The sequence below is a fragment of the Rattus norvegicus genome, chromosome 1, assembly GCF_036323735.1.
Source record: "Rattus norvegicus strain BN/NHsdMcwi chromosome 1, GRCr8, whole genome shotgun sequence".
Classification (NCBI taxonomy): Eukaryota; Metazoa; Chordata; class Mammalia; order Rodentia; family Muridae; genus Rattus; species Rattus norvegicus.
This window is the reverse complement of record NC_086019.1, coordinates 89,353,472-89,371,820: the sequence shown is the minus strand read 5'-3', so window position 1 is coordinate 89,371,820 and position 18,349 is coordinate 89,353,472. Positions and strand designations below refer to the sequence as shown.

Here is an 18,349-nt window from a genome sequence, read left to right as displayed (position 1 = left end):
ATTACAGTCCTCTCTACCTCACACCTTGGTGGTTGCTTTTAACTTCATTCTGACCCTCAGTTTTTATCCTTGAGGTTTATTTGTTCCAACCAAGTTTGCCGGACAAAGTTCTAAAAGTTAAGGCTCTTTGTCAAACGGTGGTCACCCTTCCCCCACATCACCCAAAGGGTTCGGCACGTGCTACTTTCCCCTTAAGGCCCTGTTCCAACTCTACCTTCACCAAAAAGAAAAAGAAAAATCGGCCTGGAGAGTGGGACAGTCCACATTTATTGTTGACTATGCTGCAGCTTCCGGGCAAGGCAGAGCAAAGCTGGATAGGAACTCTCCCCGCGTAATACTCCTCATGGCCACCAGAGGGCGGCGCCGTCAGCCGCGATCTGAACGGCCCTGCTCAAAGACCCTAACAGGAACCCCTGGTTGCTCAACAATTTCTATTGACAGTTAAAACGCCCACGGGATTCAAATCCTGGGTGGGCCATTTTTTTTTCATTCTGAAATTAAAGCTGGTTTCATAACCTCCGCAGGCCTCTGCCCGTATACGGGCTGTAGGCTAATGAACAGGCCACTTCCTACAAAGCATTTGGGACAGACACAAGGAAGGGCTGGTGTCGGGGAGCAGCGACCTGCTTAGGACGCTCAGCAGGAACCAAACACCAAGTTCAAACTGAGTCATTGGGTTGCGTTTAAGAAAGAGACAGCAGACAAGAGCAGAAACAGTGGATCAGGAAGCCACAAAACCTGGTGAGGCACTATGACTGGAAAGATTAGCAGCCTTTATCATCCAGGCCATTGAAAGAACCCAAGAGTTTACAGAGAGGATTTAAACAAAGGAGCTCTGGTTTGGGCTGGAGGAAGGGAGTTCAGGAAAGAGCTGGGAAAGTAATACACTTAGCAGCAGAGCGCCTACTTAGAATTCCTCAGTGGGGAGCTAGGGGCGTGGCTCAGTGGAAGAGCCCCCGCCTAGAATCCTCCAGTGAGGGGCTGGGGGCGTGGCTCAGTGGTAGAGCCCCTGCCTAGAATCCTCCAGTGAGGAGCTGGGGGTGTGGCTCAGTGGTAGAGCTCCTGCCTAGAATCCTCCAGTGAGGGGCTGGGGGTGTGGCTCAGTGGTAGAGCCCCTGCCTAGAATCCTCCAGTGAGGAGCTGGGGGTGTGGCTCAGTGGTAGAGCTCCTGCCTAGAATCCTCCAGTGAGGGGCTGGGGGCGTGGCTCAGTGGTAGAGCCCCTGCCTAGAATCCTCCAGTGAGGGGCTGGGGGCGTGGCTCAGTGGTAGAGCCCCTGCCTAGAATCCCCCAGTGAGGGGCTAGGGACATGCCCCAACTCTGGGTGATCTAATATCCTAGCCTGGTCTCTTTGGGTTCTTATGAGCATATGGTGCACATAAACTCACATAGGCATAAACATAATCCTTTCTTTTAAATTTTTAAATAAATGTTGTGAGAGTTGAATCAACCAAGGAATTTGGGCTGAGTTTGCCATTGGCCAAGGGGAGTGGGGATTTCTTGGGACTTTCCATAGGTCACAGCCACTTGCCTTAGCCATGGAAGTAGCTTCTAGAACAAGGTAAGCTGGCTGTCGAGTTTCTGTTCTGAAGAAAGTCACGCAGAAGAAGAGAACCAGGAGAAGAGAAGGAAAGAGCACACACCCACTTCTCAGAAACGGCTTGATTGAAAAGTGGGCGGTGAGGAGGAGACTGGATCCGGTTAGCCTTCGCTCAACAGACACTTCCGGAAACTTCTCTGCCCAGCCCTGAGCTGTATAATGTGGACCATATCATCCAGCCATGCCCCTGTCAGGGGACACAAAGTCCAGTGGCAGAGATGGGGTCACTCCCCTAGACAGGAAAGTTCCACTAGAAGCACCTATCCAGGAAGGTTGTCTGAGGACAAAGATGTCTGAACTCAGTCTTGAGAGGAAAAACAAAACAGAACAACAATGTCGCTGAGAGGTAGTGGCTCACATCTTTAATCTCAGGAGACAGAGCCAGGCAGATCTCAGAGTTCGAGGCCAGTCTGGTCTACAAAGTGTGTTCCAGGATAGCCAGGGCTACCCAGAGAATTCCTATCTCGAAACACACACACACACACACACACACACACACACACACACACACACACACACACACCTTTAAACCACGCAGGTTTGTTCTTAGCTTTTAGGACATTTTCCATGAATCCACAGGACTCTGTTTTCTTCTGCTAAGGCTGGACCCCAGGGCCTCAAACCTCACATACATTAGGCCTCACATACTAACCACTCGAATAGCCTGTCACCAAGCTTAAGGACTCTTTTCTAAAGAGCCTTTGATCTTGATCCCCAGCTGGCAAATCTCCACCATTGGAAGGTTGGTGTACTCAGCTTCCAGAACTGGAAACATTACCCACATTCTCTCCTGAATATGATCTGCGGCCGAGCTTACCGTTTCTGCTCATGGTGATTGCCCACTGTGGGTCACGTGGAGGGAGGGAGATAGTAGGAGACAGAAGAGATGGGTGGGGGGATATGGAGATGAGGAAGAGGTTAAGGAGGAAGGCGAGACAGGGACAAGCTCCAAGGGATCCCACCTCTGCCTTACGATCATGTCCCTAAACCCATCATTAGATTGATCATCCCTGAATCCTGTTGCGCTATGAGTGGGTCTTGAGGACGCACTTCATATCCACACTCGACCTGGCTATCAGTGAGGGAGGTGAGGCAGGACCTTCCAGGATGCACTTGCCCCTCCAGAGAGTGCACTGGACAGACGTGGGTTCTCCGGAACACCGGGAGGACAAGCGGAGAGCGTGGGTAGGAACGAAAAGATGGCATCTCCCTCACCCGGGAGCACCGAGGAGGTGGCACTCTCCCTGAGGGGAGGGCTGTGGACTTCGGACTTGCAGTCTATTCCAGACTCTGATTGGATGGAGTTAAAATCCTGGGCCAGGAGGATAGGGTGCAGACCGCTCTGCAAGACCTCCAGGCTCTGTTTAAATGGGGACGTTAAGGTCCAAAGAAGACACTAGATTTGTCCAAGATTCCACAGAAAGGATGATGAAGAAGCTTCATCTCCCACCTTCTGCTACCCGGTCCTCATTCACAGACAACGGTGTGCAACACCCTGAGAATATTTCTTTTTTTTTTTTTTTTTTTTTTGGTTCTTTTTTTCGGAGCTGGGGACCGAACCCAGGGCCTTGCGCTTCCTAGGTAAGCGCTCTGCCACTGAGCTAAATCCCCAGCCCCGAGAATATTTCTTTTTTTTTTTTTTGGTTCTTTTTTTCGGAGCTGGGGACCGAACCCAGGGCCTTGCGCTTCCTAGGTAAGCGCTCTACCACTGAGCTAAATCCCCAGCCCCGAGAATATTTCTTAATAAACCCTAGACGCATGCAGGCATCTATACAGAGATCGTTTACATGATAGCAAACTTTTCTGTTTATTCCCTTGGCTAAAAGACAGGCTTGGAGTGGGGCTGGAGAGATGGCTTGGCAGTCAAGAGCACACACTGCTCTTGCAGAGGACCCAAGTTCAGCTCTCAGCCCCCACACGGAGCTCACAGTTGCCTGTAACTCCAGCTGCAGGGGACCTGACACCTCTGTCCTCTGAGGGCACCTTCCCATACCACACACAGTCACAGACACCTGGATAGGCTTAAGATAATAAGAGTAAGAGTAAGACAATAAGAGTAAGTCTTTAAAGTCATGGGAGCTGGAGAGACGGCTCAGCAGTTAGGAGTACTGGCTGCTCTTCCAGAGGACCCAGGTTCCATTCCCAGCACACACGTGGCAGCTCACAACTGCCTGTAACTCCTGTTCCAGGGGACCCAGCCCCTCACACAAACATGCATGCAAGCAAATCAATAATGTATGTGAAATAAAAAGAAATTATTTTAAAAAACTAGTCATCATTTTTAAATCTTTAAGACTGTTCCAGATATATATATACATACACATACATACATACATATATTTGCTGATATTTTTTTTCCTTCTTTTTTCTTTTTTTCGGAGCTGGGGACTGAACCCAGGGCCTTGCGCTCGCTAGGCAAGCGCTCTACCACTGAGCTAAATCCCCAACCCCTGATATTTTTATTTATTTTAGTTTTAGTTGTTTGCGTAGGCTCTTTGGGGACTTTAGCCTAGGGCCTCAGACCTGGCCAGTGTCCTGCTACTTAGCCATACCCCTGGCCTTTTTAAATGTTTCATTTTGAGACCGATTCGCTACATAGTTCAGAACAGACTCAAAATTGTGACCCTCTCGCCTCAGACTCCCAAGAGGATGGGATTGCAAATGTGTGTCACTACATTGACGTTTTAAGCTTATGGTTTTTCAAACTATCTGAGTACACCGCCAATGAACTGGCTAGTCTTCTCCTCATTTTTACCGTATTCCTAGCATTTATCTGAGGAGTGGATGTTACTCTTGGGGATTGAAGTGTGTGAGTGTGTGTGTGTGTGTGTGTGTGTGTGTGTGTGTGTGTGTGTGTAAAGGTGCACACAGACTTATGTGCATGTGGTGACTAGAGGTCAGCCTCAAATGTCCTTCTTCAAATGTCATCTACCTTTAAAAAGAAAAAAATAGTATGTAGTCTGGCTGGCCTGGAACTCACTATGTAGACCAGGCTGGCCTGGAACTCACTATGTAGACCAGACTGGCCTGGAACTCACAAAGATACACCTGCCTCTTCCTTCTGAGAGCTGGCACACGTCCTCAGAGCCAGACCCACCTTACTCTTGAAACAAGATCTCACACTGGGACCTGGGCCTTGCTGACCAGGCTTGGCTGCCTGGGAGAGGATCCACCTCACCCCACCCCCACCCCATCCCCACCCCACCCCCACCCCACCATTAGAATTACAAACACAGACCACCACAGCCACACCTGGCTTTCTCTGTGACTTCTATGGTCTCGAACTCATGTCCTCATGCAAAGTGAGTTCTCTCTCTTTCTGGGGAAAGGCGCTTGCCTCAAAACCTGACAGCCTAAATTCAATCCCTGAAACCTACACAAAGATGGGAAGAGAGAAATGACCCCACAAAATTGTCCTATGACCTCCACATACCTGCCATGGCACGTGCACCCTGCACACATACATTCTGCATGCATGTGCATGCACACACACTATTACTTTTTAATAAGTGGTGTGCAGTTATTACTTTGAAAGATATATGTGGGCCAGAGAGATGGCTTGGTGGTTAAGAGAGCTCATTCTTGCAGAGGACCTGGGTTTGATTCCCAGCAAAAGCATTGTGGATCACAGCCAGCCATAATTCTAGTTCTAGGGAATGCAATGTCTTTTCCTGACATTCAAGAGCACCAAGCATCCATGTGACACACATGCATACATGCAGGCAAAACATTACCTAAAATAAAATAAAAAAATCCAAAAAGAAGTATTAAATCTTTAAAAAAAAAAAAAAGGCATTTGCAGGCACTTTCCAGCTTCCCTGCCCCGTCCATCTGATTGACAGCCCAGTTCTCAAAGGGCTCAGCTCATTTGTGTCTCTGTGTGCATGTGTGTGCATGTGTGCATGACTGTATCTGTGAGTCTGTGTGTATATCTGTGTGTGCGCATATGAATGTGCGTATATGTGTGTGCATGTGAATATGTGTGTATGTGTGTGCATGTATGTAAGTGTAGGAGTGTGTGTGAACATGAGAATGAGTGTGTTCATGTGTGTGTGTACTGTGTGTGTATGTGTGTGTGAATGTGTGTTTAATGTTTTATAGCAAGAAGATATTCATAAATTGCTTACATAAAAATGAACCCTTCATTAAAATCACAAGCTGGAAAGAAGAGAACCAGCAAGGCCAGTTTAAGCAGAGCCACCCTGTCCCTTGTCACACCTCCCTTGTCTATAACAAGCCCTGCCTGCTCTTGAAATCTGTTCCTCATGCATGAACCTCAAAGCTCAAAGCTTGAGGAAACACAGGGAAGAGATACTGACGTTCTTTCTCCGTGACTTCAGAGGATTTCTCCCTCCCTTCGTTTCTGCCTCTCTTCAATGTTTGTTTGTTTGTTTGTTTGTTTGTTTTGAGACAAGGTCTCACTGCCTTACCTAGTTAGGAGTCTTCAACTCTTGGCAGCCTTCCAGACTCAGTCTCCAAAATTCTGGGATAGTCAGTATACACAAGCACTTAGGCATTCTTTATTTAGTTAACTGGGTTTCTTTGTGATGCTGGAAATGAAGCATGACGTCTTGTACAGGGCAGGGGCTCTACCACTGAGCCACGCCCCCAGCCCCTCACTGGGGGATTCTGGGCAGGGCTCCACCGCTGAGCTACGTCTTCAGTCTATTTTCCAGGCAAGTACTCTGCCAACTAAGCTATAACCTACTTATCCTGAAAGTTTCTGACTGACTAGCTTGGCACTCAGATCCCTCTGTGTGTTTCAGGATCAGGATATGTGCGGTCTGGGAGATTCAAGCAGAGAAAACAGACCCAACCCAGCAGACTGACCCAACAGTAGCTGTTGGTGTTCCTCTGCTGAAGAACTCGCACGCTCAGGTTCACGCTGGCGCCCGGAAGCCCACGTGATTACACAGAGGAGACAGTGGGCGCACAGCCGTGAAGTCACCTGCCCAGTTCACCTAGGCAGTAAAAACAGGATGCAAACGGCTTGCCCAGCTTCCTCTTGATGTAATGCAGGCCTAGGACAGACACGGATTTCAGCATAAATGCAACCCCCGCCCTGCCCACTGGGAAGTTTATCCTGCCATTCATCCCGGCAATTAGGATTACAGTTCACTGACAACAGAATCTATCTTAATGATAGGGCCTATGTGGGCGGGGCCTAGGGGGAAAGTAATCTGCCTGTGAGGGCCAGGGAGATGTCCAAAACAACAAAAAAAAAGGTTAGCTACAGAAGCCAGAGAAGGATTAAGAGCATGTATACTTTTGCCAGCTCCCACACTGGCCCACACCCACCTGTAACTCCATTCCCAAGGAACTCTGATGCATGTGCATACATGCACATGTGCGCAAAAATAAGTATTTTAAAAGAATTAAGAGAAATGCTAGCCATGGTGGCTCGGACCTTTATTCCCAGCACTCGGGAGGCAGAGGCTGGCAGATCTCTGTGAGTTCAAGGCCAGCCTGGTGTACATAGCGAGTTCAGGACAGCCATTAAAACTACAAGGATTGATGTATGTAGCCTATGCCAGACTGAGTGGAAATTATAAGGCTAACATTTATTGAGCAGCGGGTGCACACTGCATTGGCTTATGTGATTTATGGGATCTTATCTTCAGACCCATATCCCATATTATGAGGTATTTACTATTCTGAAGATGAGGCCACACTGAAAACCAAAAAACACCATTTAACATGCTCCAACTCACTCAGCAAGGAGGGGATGGGCCAATCCAAAACAGGGTATTATAAAGAAAGTAACAAGGCACAGTATCCCCAGCACTTGGGTGCTGGGAGCAAGAGAACTGAGAGTTCAAGGCCACCCTTAGATACATTGTGGGTTTAAGAGCAGTCTGGCTACAGGAGACTTTTTTCTTTTAAAAAGTGCAAAGAGGGGGTTGGGGATTTAGCTCAGTGGTAGGGCGCTTGCCTAGGAAGCGCAAGGCCCTGGGTTCGGTCCCCAGCCCCGAAAAAAAGAAAAAAAAAAGTGCAAAGAGGCAGGATGTGGTGGCACACGCCTTCCATCCCAGCACCCAGGAGGCAGAGGCAAGTACATGTCTGTGAGTTTGAGACCAGCCTGGTCTACAAAGTGAGTCCAGGACAGCCAGGGCTACACAGAGAAAGCCTGTCTCAAACAAACAAAAACAAACAAACAAATAAACAAAAACAGTGCAAAGAATTCTTATATCTCTCAGAACTTAAAAGTCTCAGCCAGAAGGGTCTTCATAGGAAGACTATTTAAAAACGTTGTTATAGAGCTGGAGAGATGGCTCAGTGGTTAAGAGCACTGACTACTCTTCCTGAGGTCCTGAGTTCAAATCCCAGCAACCACATGGTGGCTCACAACCATCTGTAATGAGATCTGATGCCCTCTCCTGGTGTGTCTGAAGAGAGAGACAGTGTATTCACATACATAAAACAAAGAAAAAAATTTTTAAAGTTGTTATATACCCTTATTCAGTCCCCAGTAATATATTTTGTACTCCAAACAGTCTGAAAGTGATTGACATTTTGCCCCTTTCACCCTAAATGTACTTCAGTGCGTCTCTTAAATGCACACAATGCACACATGGAAACTAATATGGGAACATAAATGAACTCTTAGTGATTCTTGAAGGTTTCTCAAGATTTATTTCTTTTTATTTTTTCTATTTATTTCTTTTTATTTTACCGTTTGAATGTTTCGAGTGCCTAGTGCAGGCAGAGATCAAGAGAGGACATCGGATCCCTGACTCTGAAGGAATGGCTGGTTGGTATGTGGGTGCCGGGATCGAACCTGGGTTCTCCCTGCAAGAGCAGCCAGTGCTCGTAACCCCTGAGCCATCTTTCCAGCTCCTCTGCTTAGATTTTTTTTTAATCTGACTTTTATTTATGGTACTATTGTCCATGAGAAGCGTAGAGTTCAGGCGCCAGCCCCTCCCCCACACCTTGTTTCGGTCAACTCTGCTGTGGGTCATCGATCTTCCCTGAACTCCCTGAACGGCTGGGGCTTGTCTGCTGCGTCCGCTGTGATTACAGTCAGGTTCCGCATGTCTTTTCTGCCCAGTTCAACCCACATGGTGTCTGTCTGTCCCGTGGCTCCGCACGCTCCTGATTACTTGGTTCTGGCGGCTTGGGTCGTGTTTTGACTCTGAAATCACTAGTTCCCTCTGCCGTGTGTGCAGGCATCTACTGTCGATCTAAATGGCGCCTGTGGGCATACCCTGTGCCTACCGAGTGGGCATTTGTTAGTGGTTTTCAAGCAAACCAGTGATTGTTCTGATGACGCTTGTTTCCGTCATGGTTTTTCTTCTTTGTTTGGTTTGGTTTGGTTTTTGAGACAACGTTTCTATGTGTAACAGCCCTGGCTGTCCTGTAACTCTCTCTGTAGACCAGGCTGGCTGTGAACTGAAGAGGCCCCCCCCCCCCACCTATCTCTGCCTCCATGAGTGCTGGGGTTAAAGGTGTGGGCCACCACTGCCTGGCCAGATTTTCTTTTATTTTTTTTAATGATGCATGTTTGTGTGTACTCTAGTTTGCTTTCCATCGCTGGGGTAAACACTAACCAAAAACAACGTGGGAAAGAAATGTTCTTTCAGTTTGCATCCATCCAAACCAGGATCTCAAGTCAGGACGTGAAGCAGAGACCTGAAGCAGACAAACGCCACTTACTGGCTTGCTTCTGTGTCTTACTCAGCTTCCTTATTACACAACCAGGACTCCCTGCCCAAGGGTGGCACTGAGCACGGTGGCTTATGTCCCCCCACGCATCCCACAGGTCCACAGGTCAATCTGATGAAGGTGATTCCTTAACTGGTGTTCCCTTTTCTCTAGTGACTCCGGTTTGTGTCAGGATGAGAGAAATTCACCAGCACAGTGTGTGTGTGTGTGTGTGTGTGTGTGTGTGTGTGTGTGTGTGTGTGCATGCGTGCGCTCATGCGCGCGCACGCGCACACATAACACGTGCTCGGGTGTGTGCGTGTTCTTGTGTTCAGTGTAAATGCGTGCACGTGTTTGTGTTCACGTGGGAGTGGGTGCATGTGTGTGGGCATGTGAACGTGTACATGAGGTATGGTAGCCAGTGCTCTACTTGAACTGCCTTCCTTCTTCAATCTCTCCCATTTTGTTTAGTGTTTTTGTTGCTGTTATTGTTTTGAGACAGGGTTTCTCTGTATAGCCCTGGCTGTCCTGGAACTCCCTCTGTACACCAGGCTGGCCTCGAACTCAGGGATCCTCCTGTCTCTGCCTCCCACTTTGTTTTTGAGACAGGGTCTCTCACTGAACATGACTAGATCAGCCAGCAAGGTCAGGAAATCTACCAGTCTCTACAGCCCCGCTTACAGGGTGCACCACAGTTAGCTTTTACCTGGGTCCTAGGGATCCAAACTTAAGTCCTCATGGGTCAACCAAATCATCTCCCAGCCCCTGATTTTCTGGTTTTTGAGACATGTCCCCTTGTCACAGGTCCAGCCTTGGGTTGTTAGTCTTGTTGACTCAGCTTCCCAAGAGCTGAGACTTTTAGGTATTGTGTCCATGCCTGACAGGACATTTCTTCTGTTTTCATTAGTTGACTTTTTTTTTTCCAGAACTGGGGACCGAATCCAGAGCCTTGTGCTTGCTAGGCAAGCGCTCTACGTTAGTTGACTTTTGATCGCAAGAAATAACTTTCTGCTGGGCGGTGGTGGTACACCTTTAATCCCAGCACCCAGGAGGAAGAAGCAGGCAGATCTCTGAGTTCGAGGCCAACCTGGTCTACAGAGCGAGTTCCAGGACAGCCAGGGCTACACACATAAAAACCCAAAATAAATAAGGAAGGAATTTTCTTTTGGGTTTGTTTTAGGGTCTCACTGTAGCCCAGGCTGTCCTCCAATTCACTATGTAGCCAAGGATGACCTGAAGTGCCCTGGCATTTCTGTCCTTCACCGTCCAAGTGCATTTTTTACAAGTGTGAAACAACTTACCCAGTTTAGTGACATACTAGGGTTCAAAGCCAAGACTTCCTGCATCCTAAGGCAAATGTTCTATCAAGTCCTCTCCCCAGCCCATCTCTTTTCACTCTATCTATCTATCTATCTATCTATCTATCTATCTATCTATCTATCTATCTATCTATCTATCTATCTATCTATCTATCTCTATATCTATCTATCTATCTATCTATCTCTATATCTATCTATCTATCTATCTATCTATCTATCTATCTATCTATCTATCTACAGGGTCTGACTTAGCCCAGTGTCCTATCCCCGGTAGGATATCAACTGAGGGAAGCTTGAGGGAGGAAAGGGTTAATTTGGCTCATACTTCCACATTTCAGTCTAAGGGAAGCCAAGGCAGGAACCTGGAGGCAGGAGCAGCAGCAGAGAGCACGGAGGAGTGCTGCTTGCTGCCCTTGCTCTCCATGGCTTGCTCAGCCTGCTTTCCTATACGTCCCAGCCCCACCTGCCAGGGCTGCTGCTGCCCGCAGTGGACTGGACCCTCCCGTGTGGACCAGCAGTCAATATCCCGCAGACGTGCTCACGGGCCAGTCCGATGGAGGCCGTGCCTCAACTGAGAGTCCTTCTCCATCTATCTAGATTGACACAAACTGTGACACCCACCTTATTTACTTCTTTATACCAGTGTTGACTCATATTTCTCCGTACAGAGTCGTAGTTCTTTCAATACAAACCCGCGGCTTTCTATAAGGATTCCTGTTTGTTTGGTGGGTTACAGTTCTTTACTAAGATTATTTAATTTGATCTTCCATTTGTCCTAGATTTGGTCACAGGGATCCTCCCCAAGACGCCTCCCTTTATCCTTTGGGACACACCCCTCCCCATCCTTGAATATTCCCTAATGTTCTGTGTGTAGGTGTGTGTGTGTGTGTGTGTGTGTGTGTGTGTGTGTGTGTGTGTGTGAGCGCGTGCGCACATGTTCTCCCTCATCTGCCTTCCTCAGGCACTGTTCACCTTTATTTTTTTTAAGATTTATTTATTTTTATGTGTATTTAGTGTTTTTGTCTCTGTGCTCCGAGTACATGCAGTGCCTGTGCAGGCCAGAAGAGGGAGCTACGAGAGCTGGCGTTACTGAAGGTTGTAAGCGGCTCAGCTGGGTCTTCAGGAGCAGCGAGTGCCCTTAACCCTTGAGTCATCCCTCCAGACCCGCGCCTTGCGTTTTGAGATAGAGTCTGTCATTAGCCAGGACCACTCGCTGCCTGTCTGTCGGTCTGTAACCCAGGAATTCTATCTCTACCCCTTATAGCTGGGATTCGAACAATGTAGATCCAGTTTTTTCTCTGGGCCATCTCACCGAACCCCTATTTCTTTACTTTCTAGTTCACCTCTTTTAAAAATTAAGCTAAAGTGGGGTGGATACCTGCAATCCCAGCACTTCGGAGACAGAGTTCAAGGCTAGTGAAACAGATACATGGTAAGATTCTGTCTCAGAGCCACCCTGGCCTAGGAAGCAATTTCAGGTCAGCCGGGGCTTCACAATGAGACCCTCTTTCAAGTCCAAACAAAAACAAAAACAAAAAACCCCGAAAAAGTCAAACATAAATAAATAAACAAATGACATTTAGGCAAGGAGGGATGGAACGACTTTTCTACATTTCCCTGATGGCACCTGGCAGTTCAGGATTTGAATGCAGATGGTATGATTTGAATTCAGGTGATATGATATAAAATCAAAGGTGGTTCTCAACCTGGGGGTCGTGGCCCCTTCAGGGTCAAATGACCGTCTTACAGTTGTCACATGTCCTCTATATCCTACATGCCAGATATTCACATTACAACTCATCACCATGGCAAAATTGCAGTTATGGAGTAGCGATGGAATAATCTACAGCGGCGGGGTCACCACAATACCGGAGTTGTATTACAGAGCCAGCAAGAGGAAGGTTGAAACCCACCACTTTAGATACCATCTCATGTAACTCACGATGGTCTGGAACTCCCTATGAGGCTTAGGCCGCAAACTCACAGCCATCCTGCCTCAGCCTCCCGAAGGCTGGGATCCCAGGCTGGTAGACCGTGTGCAGCTCAGATCTACATTCTTAACCACCTGACCCTCTGGCCTTCCTAATGGTACAAGGACTGAGGCCATCCGGGTGGTCAGTGGTCCTACCTTCCCTCCTGTCCACCTGTAATTCCCTTGTAACATGTATTTACTTATTTTGTCAGTGGGAAGGACAGTACACATGTCATGGCCCACAAGTGGGGGTCAGAGGACAAGCGATTATTTTCTCCACCCTGTGGGCTTCACAGACAAACTGAAGATCACAGCCTTTTTTTTTTTTTTTTTTTTTGAGACAATGTCTTGCTGTGTAACCTTGGCTATCCGAGAACTCACTATGTAAGAATAGGTTGTCCTTAGCTCCGTTTTGGAAACACAAACAAACAAAACCTTGATACGAAAGATTAAAGATGTAGACGAAAGACAGTTAACTCACTATACAAAGTAACTAAATCTTTATTGACACTTTCTTGTGCCAGACAGAACACATAGAGAGGCCAGAGGCAAGACCCTGTCGTGGAGTTGTTCACAGTCTCCTAAGGAAGACAGGCGACCAGATTCCTGCACAGATGCCGGGCAAGCGCAGCGCTCAGAGGATGAATCTATTGTCCACCTGCCGGGTAATCTTCTAGCCTGGTCAGGAAAACGGGAAGAGGAGGTTTGCCGTGGACTCTCCGGGCCTCTCTCAGCCTGTAGATTTCTCTTCCTTCTGTCCTGGTCACCGTCAGGGGGAATGCTGTGGCCGCATCCAAAAAGTAGGGCCACCCCAGCGGAGTATTTACAACAGTAGACTGTTTCCCGAAGCTGCAAACCAGTGCAGTTGGAACTGCGGATGCTGGAGGATGGGGGCGGAGCCAGTCCAGTCAAGTGGGAAATGGAAGGAGTTGGTACCACGGGGCCAGGGAAACAAGGTGAGATGGACCGCGACAGGAGACGTTCACAGCATCGCGCCAGCAACCACAGTCAACAGAATTGCTGACAACCAGGACCCCAGAGCGTCAGAGCCTCCTTTAGATGGGATTTGGGCTCCACCTTTTTCTGGAAACTTCCCCATATTGCTGCGGTCTTGGTGGCCCGTAGCACCTCCACTCAAATGCGACCCCTCTTCCTGTATGACCTCGTGCTCTGTTTCATGGGTTGAAGAAGTATGACTGGCTTGGACTGTGGTGGGCTTGATGGTAGTGGTGGCCGTGGTTGGAGCTGTTGTAGAGGTTGTGCTGGAGGAGTTCTGGGTCCGAGTGGATGGGGCTGGGGTGGTTGGAGGGGGCAGCAGGACTAGGGGTGGGATTCGAGGGGAGAAATAGGTCTTGTTGCGAAGGTCAGAGTTACAGCGGGGCCCTTGACAGCAGGAACCGCTGAGTGTGAATCCTGGACCCGTCACCCCATCCCGGGTGCAGGCTTCGTCCTGGACGCAGCCTCGGACAGGTAAGGACACGGTCACATTGGCTGCAAGAGAGAGACACAGAAACGTCTGTCATTGGACATATAGAGGTTAGCATAGCCCAAATAAAGTTTAGGGACTTCTGGAATAAGACAGGAGCAGTGAATGCTGAAATGAGACAGAAGGCTGTACACTCGTGTGTCTGAACATCTTAACTCTGGTCCCACTTTGAGCAAAGTATTGTGCTACTGGCATCTGCTCAGGAGGGACTGTATTTCTGCAAAATGCTTTGAGAAGGGTGGAATCCAAACTCTAGATTTGTCTTGGAACAAAGGCTTTAACAGAAATATATCTGTGACCAAAACTCAAACATAACCTTGCCTTTGCCTCTCTCAGCTCCCTGCTAAATTTGGTCTTAGAATCTGAAATAAAGTCCCGAGAAACACCTGGCACCAGAAGGAACTGAAAAACTTCACCCGCCATGGAGTGAGGACCAGCCCCTCACTGGGGGATTCCAGGCAGGGGCCCTACCACTGAACCTATGACTCCAACTCTGGACTACATCCTGTAATATTGTGGAACAAGTGGGACACCTAAGTTTTCAGGGCTCAAACCGGATTCCCCATGTCACACAGACAAAAAGCTTTTAAGTTTAAACCCAAGTCTTCATTCATGGTCTTCCATTCTGTATCCTGCAGTCTTCTATAGGCGTGGTCTCTCTCTCTCTCTCTCTCTCTCTCTCTCTCTCTCTCTCTCTCTCTCTCTCTCTCTCTCTCTCTCTCTCTCTCTCTCCCCATCGCGGGAGTTTATAAGTAGGCTATATAGTCTATACAGGTAGTCTATAGCCTACATTTCCCATGATGCTGTAGGACAAAGCAAATTAAAAGCAGTTCCCAGTGTTTGGGGTGGGGAGAGGGCAGAGGGGTAATCCTTTCAGTGAGGCGCTCTCCTTAGGACAACTATCACAATTCCTCCAAGTCTCAAGTTCTTTCAGGGGGTTGACTCACCTGCGGTCAAGGTGACGTTACCATCGAAGCAGCCCTTGTAGACACGGCCGCTGGCATTGTAGCAATTCACGACAGGCGGCATAGCGCCCTGGCACTTCTCGCGGCTCAGCCCCATACAGCTGTAGCACTCTGCGCCGTTGTGCTCATACGCACTCTCATTGCCTGGGGAAGCAGAAACAGAAAAGGAAGGGTCAAGAGTGTGCGACGGTCTACTCAGGAAGCTAGGGCAGGAAGATAGCAAGTTCAAGGCCAGCCCGTCCCGCAGAGAGATCTAGACAACCACAGCTGTCCCTGTGACTCCACCCCTTATCTCCTAGCCCCACCCCCAGTATGGACCTCTGGTGCACACATCGTTTGACGTCTGCAGTCTTCAACCCCGCCACCTCCGCAGCCCGGCCTCAGCTTGCAGTAAGCCTCAGCTCCCAGCCCTAGTGTGGCTCCGCCCACGACCGACCTGCAGGGTTGAGGCCTCGCAAAGTGAGGTTGAGTTTGGCGTTGCATCGGTCCTCGGTGCACTGCTGTAGCTGAATGAAGGCCAGGAGCCCGTGAAGGTCCAGTCCGCGGTCGTTCTTGCCCGGGATTCCGGAACCGCAGCCCCGCACTGCCACAGAGAATTGCCCGTGGACTGCGGTGGAAAAAGGGGTGGGGTCAGAACAGACAAGGCTCGGTGGGGCGGAGCTTTGAATGAACAATAGTCTTGGTCACCTGGGTCAGCAGGCGGGGACCTCAAAGAGAGCAGATCCCTGAGCAAAGAGCTACAGGTGGAGGGAGGGTGGTGTGGTCAAAGGGAAGAGCTTCAAAGAATACAGTACACAGAGAACAGGCTGATTGTCAAACGCAACAGCCTCAAGAGCCGGGCTCAAACCGAAGCCTCGAGGATTACGTGAAAGGGGGAAGGAGCCTCAGAAAGTAGTTTCAAAACTTTTTTTTTCTTTAAGGAAAAAAAAAAAAAGGTCTGGAGACAAACATGACAGTACAAGTCTGCAATCCCAGCTACTGGGAAGGCTGAGGCAGTGGGGTCTCGAGTTCCAGTCTAGTTTGTACCGCATAAGGAGACCCTGCCACCAGCAGACCTGGTGGTAAGCCACCAGGTGACTCAGGAGGCTGAAGGAAGAGACTCCCCGCCACAAGGGCCTGCCTGAACTTCATAGTGAGTTCAAGGGCCAAATGAGCGATTCAGCAAGACCCTGTCTCAAAGTACAAACTTAAACGGGCTGAGGAAACAGCTTGGCGTAGAGTGCCTATCCCGCATGTGTGTGCTGGTCCTGACTTCAGACCACAACTTCAGGAGGATGCATAGAGAGGAGGTCCTGTATCTGACTTGGGGAAGGTGGGATTCCTGAGTAAGGGGTCTGGAAACTTAGAGGCGTTAAGGGTGGAGTCTGACTAGGAACCTCAGTGATCCCTTTCAAAGGACTCTCGGTGACCTCGGCCCCACTAAATAATAATCCCTGTTGGTGGGAAAGCATTCCTGCAGGGAGTGAGAAGTGGTAAAGGTGTGGGTCCTCTACAGGCTGCAGCTATCAGAGCGCGCCGACCCCCCTCCCCTCCCCCACCCCGCCTCCGACTCCCCGCCTTCAGCCTGACTACCCGCCTAAGCCCAAAGAAAGAAGGGCGAGTCTGTGCTGCAGGGTCTAGGTGAGGGCTGAAAGGGAAAGGCGTGGCCAGAATCAGAAAGGTCTCTAAGGAGGCAGAGCCACACTGGAGGAGTCGGGAAGAGGTAGTCAGGGACCACCGGGTGGCACTTACTGCTCTCCACCGCCCCCACGGCCTCGGTACAGACGTCCACTCCGGGACCACATTTGACTGTCTTCATCTTGTGCGGAGAGCATCCATCATCCGCCTTTTGCACGCAGCTGTAGCACTCCAGGGCTTGCGCTCCTGCGGGCGAGGGCCGGGTAGAACCGAGTGTTCTTTGTTAAAGCCTTCTCCCCACAAGGACAACGTCTTTCCTAGTGGCCTCTGTCCCGGGGTGAGATGATTCTACTGTGCGTCCAACACAGCAGTAGAAGCCCTCCCACAAGTTTCGGGGTGCAGGACACACTGACCCCTTTCCTTCTCCACCCTGCGCCTGCATTGAGAGTTTCCCCCTCTCCTAGCTGCCTATGCCCGAGGGAGGGGATCCCCGCCGGGGAAGCCCCCCTCTTAGGGAGGGGGAGGGGTGACTCTCTCAGGTGCCTGCTCCGTGTAGGAGAACTTCCTATAGCCCCTCTGCCCAGGGCAGGGGCAGCTGAACTGCCTTTGGTTGTGTTCAACTTTCCTTAAAGGACTTTCTGGGAAGAGCTGGGGAGTCATTTTCCTTAGGGGCCCCGACTCTACCTTCCCTGCAACACACCCACCTTCACACAGCAGTAGCGGTAGCAGCAGCAGCCATCTGGTGGTCCACATCACTGGCTGTGTATCTCCTCTCCTGGCAGCATCCATAGCTGTGTCCTGCTCTCTCCGAGTCCCCCCTGGGTGTGCCACCTTCCAACCCGGGCCCTCTTACCTGAGCCTTAGATGAGTAACCTACCCCGGGGCAACCCTGGCCTTGCCCAACCAGGCCAACTCAGCGTCCGCTGTGGGGCGGGCCCGCCTCTAGGTGCGTCACCCACAGGGAGAGCGGCCCCTGCCCTGTGCCTTTGCCAAGAAGGGAAAGGGCGGGAGTAGAGGTTCCCTCCAGTCCCCTGGATAAAAGTATGTGTGGGTTTCAGAGGCAGAGGAAGTACCAGGGTTCAAAGAGAGACAGGGACATTCAGGGTCTGCTAGGGGCCTGAGCTTTTGCGGTGTGCCCGCCTGCCTGCCTTCGCTCGGGGACTGGCGACCCTGGGGCAGAACTACTGTCTGTCTTCGCAGAGCTCCCAGTCTGATGGCAGATACAGATATTAATTAAATAATTGGGAAAACTGTTATTTACAAGTCAGGCGTGGTGACTCATGCCTGTAATCACAGCACTCATGGAGCTGAGGCAGGAGGATTGCCATGAGTTTGAGGCATGGTGATTCCAGGTCTCACTGAACTACAGAAAGAGATCTTATCTCAAAAAGCCAAAACAAACAAGTGGGTTATGACTTACAAGAGATTAAGGCTGTGGAGGAATACGGATAAAGGGCTACACGTCGAGCTGAAATTGAGAAGTAGACTTTTCAATATGATTAAGCTGGGAAATAATATCGGGTATCTATCGAGAGGTGATAAGAAAGGTATATAGATCAAAATACATTGCAAACATGGCTGAAAGTCTCAAAAAATGAATAAAAAATGAAAACAAGTCTTGCACAACTATCATGTGTGCTGGGCACTCTAATAAGTCCTTTAAATTAAAAAAAAAAATAGTGGTTGGAGAGTTCGGATAGTGCATTAGGGGTCAGCAGTGGAGTCCTGCCTAGAATCCCCCAGTGAGGGGC

At 49.4% G+C, this 18,349-nt stretch overlaps 1 protein-coding gene across 1 annotated transcript; it reads right to left on the bottom strand.

The window, feature by feature from the left end:
* Positions 1-13,014: 13,014 nt before the first annotated feature.
* Lypd3 (Ly6/Plaur domain containing 3) lies at positions 13,015-17,467 on the bottom strand. Its single transcript, NM_021759.1, has 5 exons — positions 17,303-17,467; positions 16,713-16,844; positions 15,418-15,588; positions 14,964-15,125; positions 13,015-14,021 (listed from the first exon to the last, which is right to left on the bottom strand). Exons 1-5 carry the CDS (start codon positions 17,385-17,387, stop codon positions 13,513-13,515), a joined length of 1,059 nt encoding a protein of 352 aa, NP_068527.1. The 5' UTR covers positions 17,388-17,467; the 3' UTR covers positions 13,015-13,512.
* Positions 17,468-18,349: the final 882 nt, after the last annotated feature.

What these genes read in the sequence shown, in the direction of transcription:
- Lypd3 (NM_021759.1), bottom strand. Translation starts at nt 17,387, where the DNA reads ATGGATGCTGCCAGGAGAGGAGATACACAGCCAGTGATGTGGACCACC. An exon ending in ACCGCTACTGCTGTGTGAAG is followed by an intron (nt 16,845 to 17,302) that starts GTGGGTGTGTTG and finishes CCTCGCCCGCAG; the next exon opens with GAGCGCAAGCCCTGGAGTGC. An exon ending in CGTGGGGGCGGTGGAGAGCA is followed by an intron (nt 15,589 to 16,712) that starts GTAAGTGCCACC and finishes TTTCCACCGCAG; the next exon opens with TCCACGGGCAATTCTCTGTG.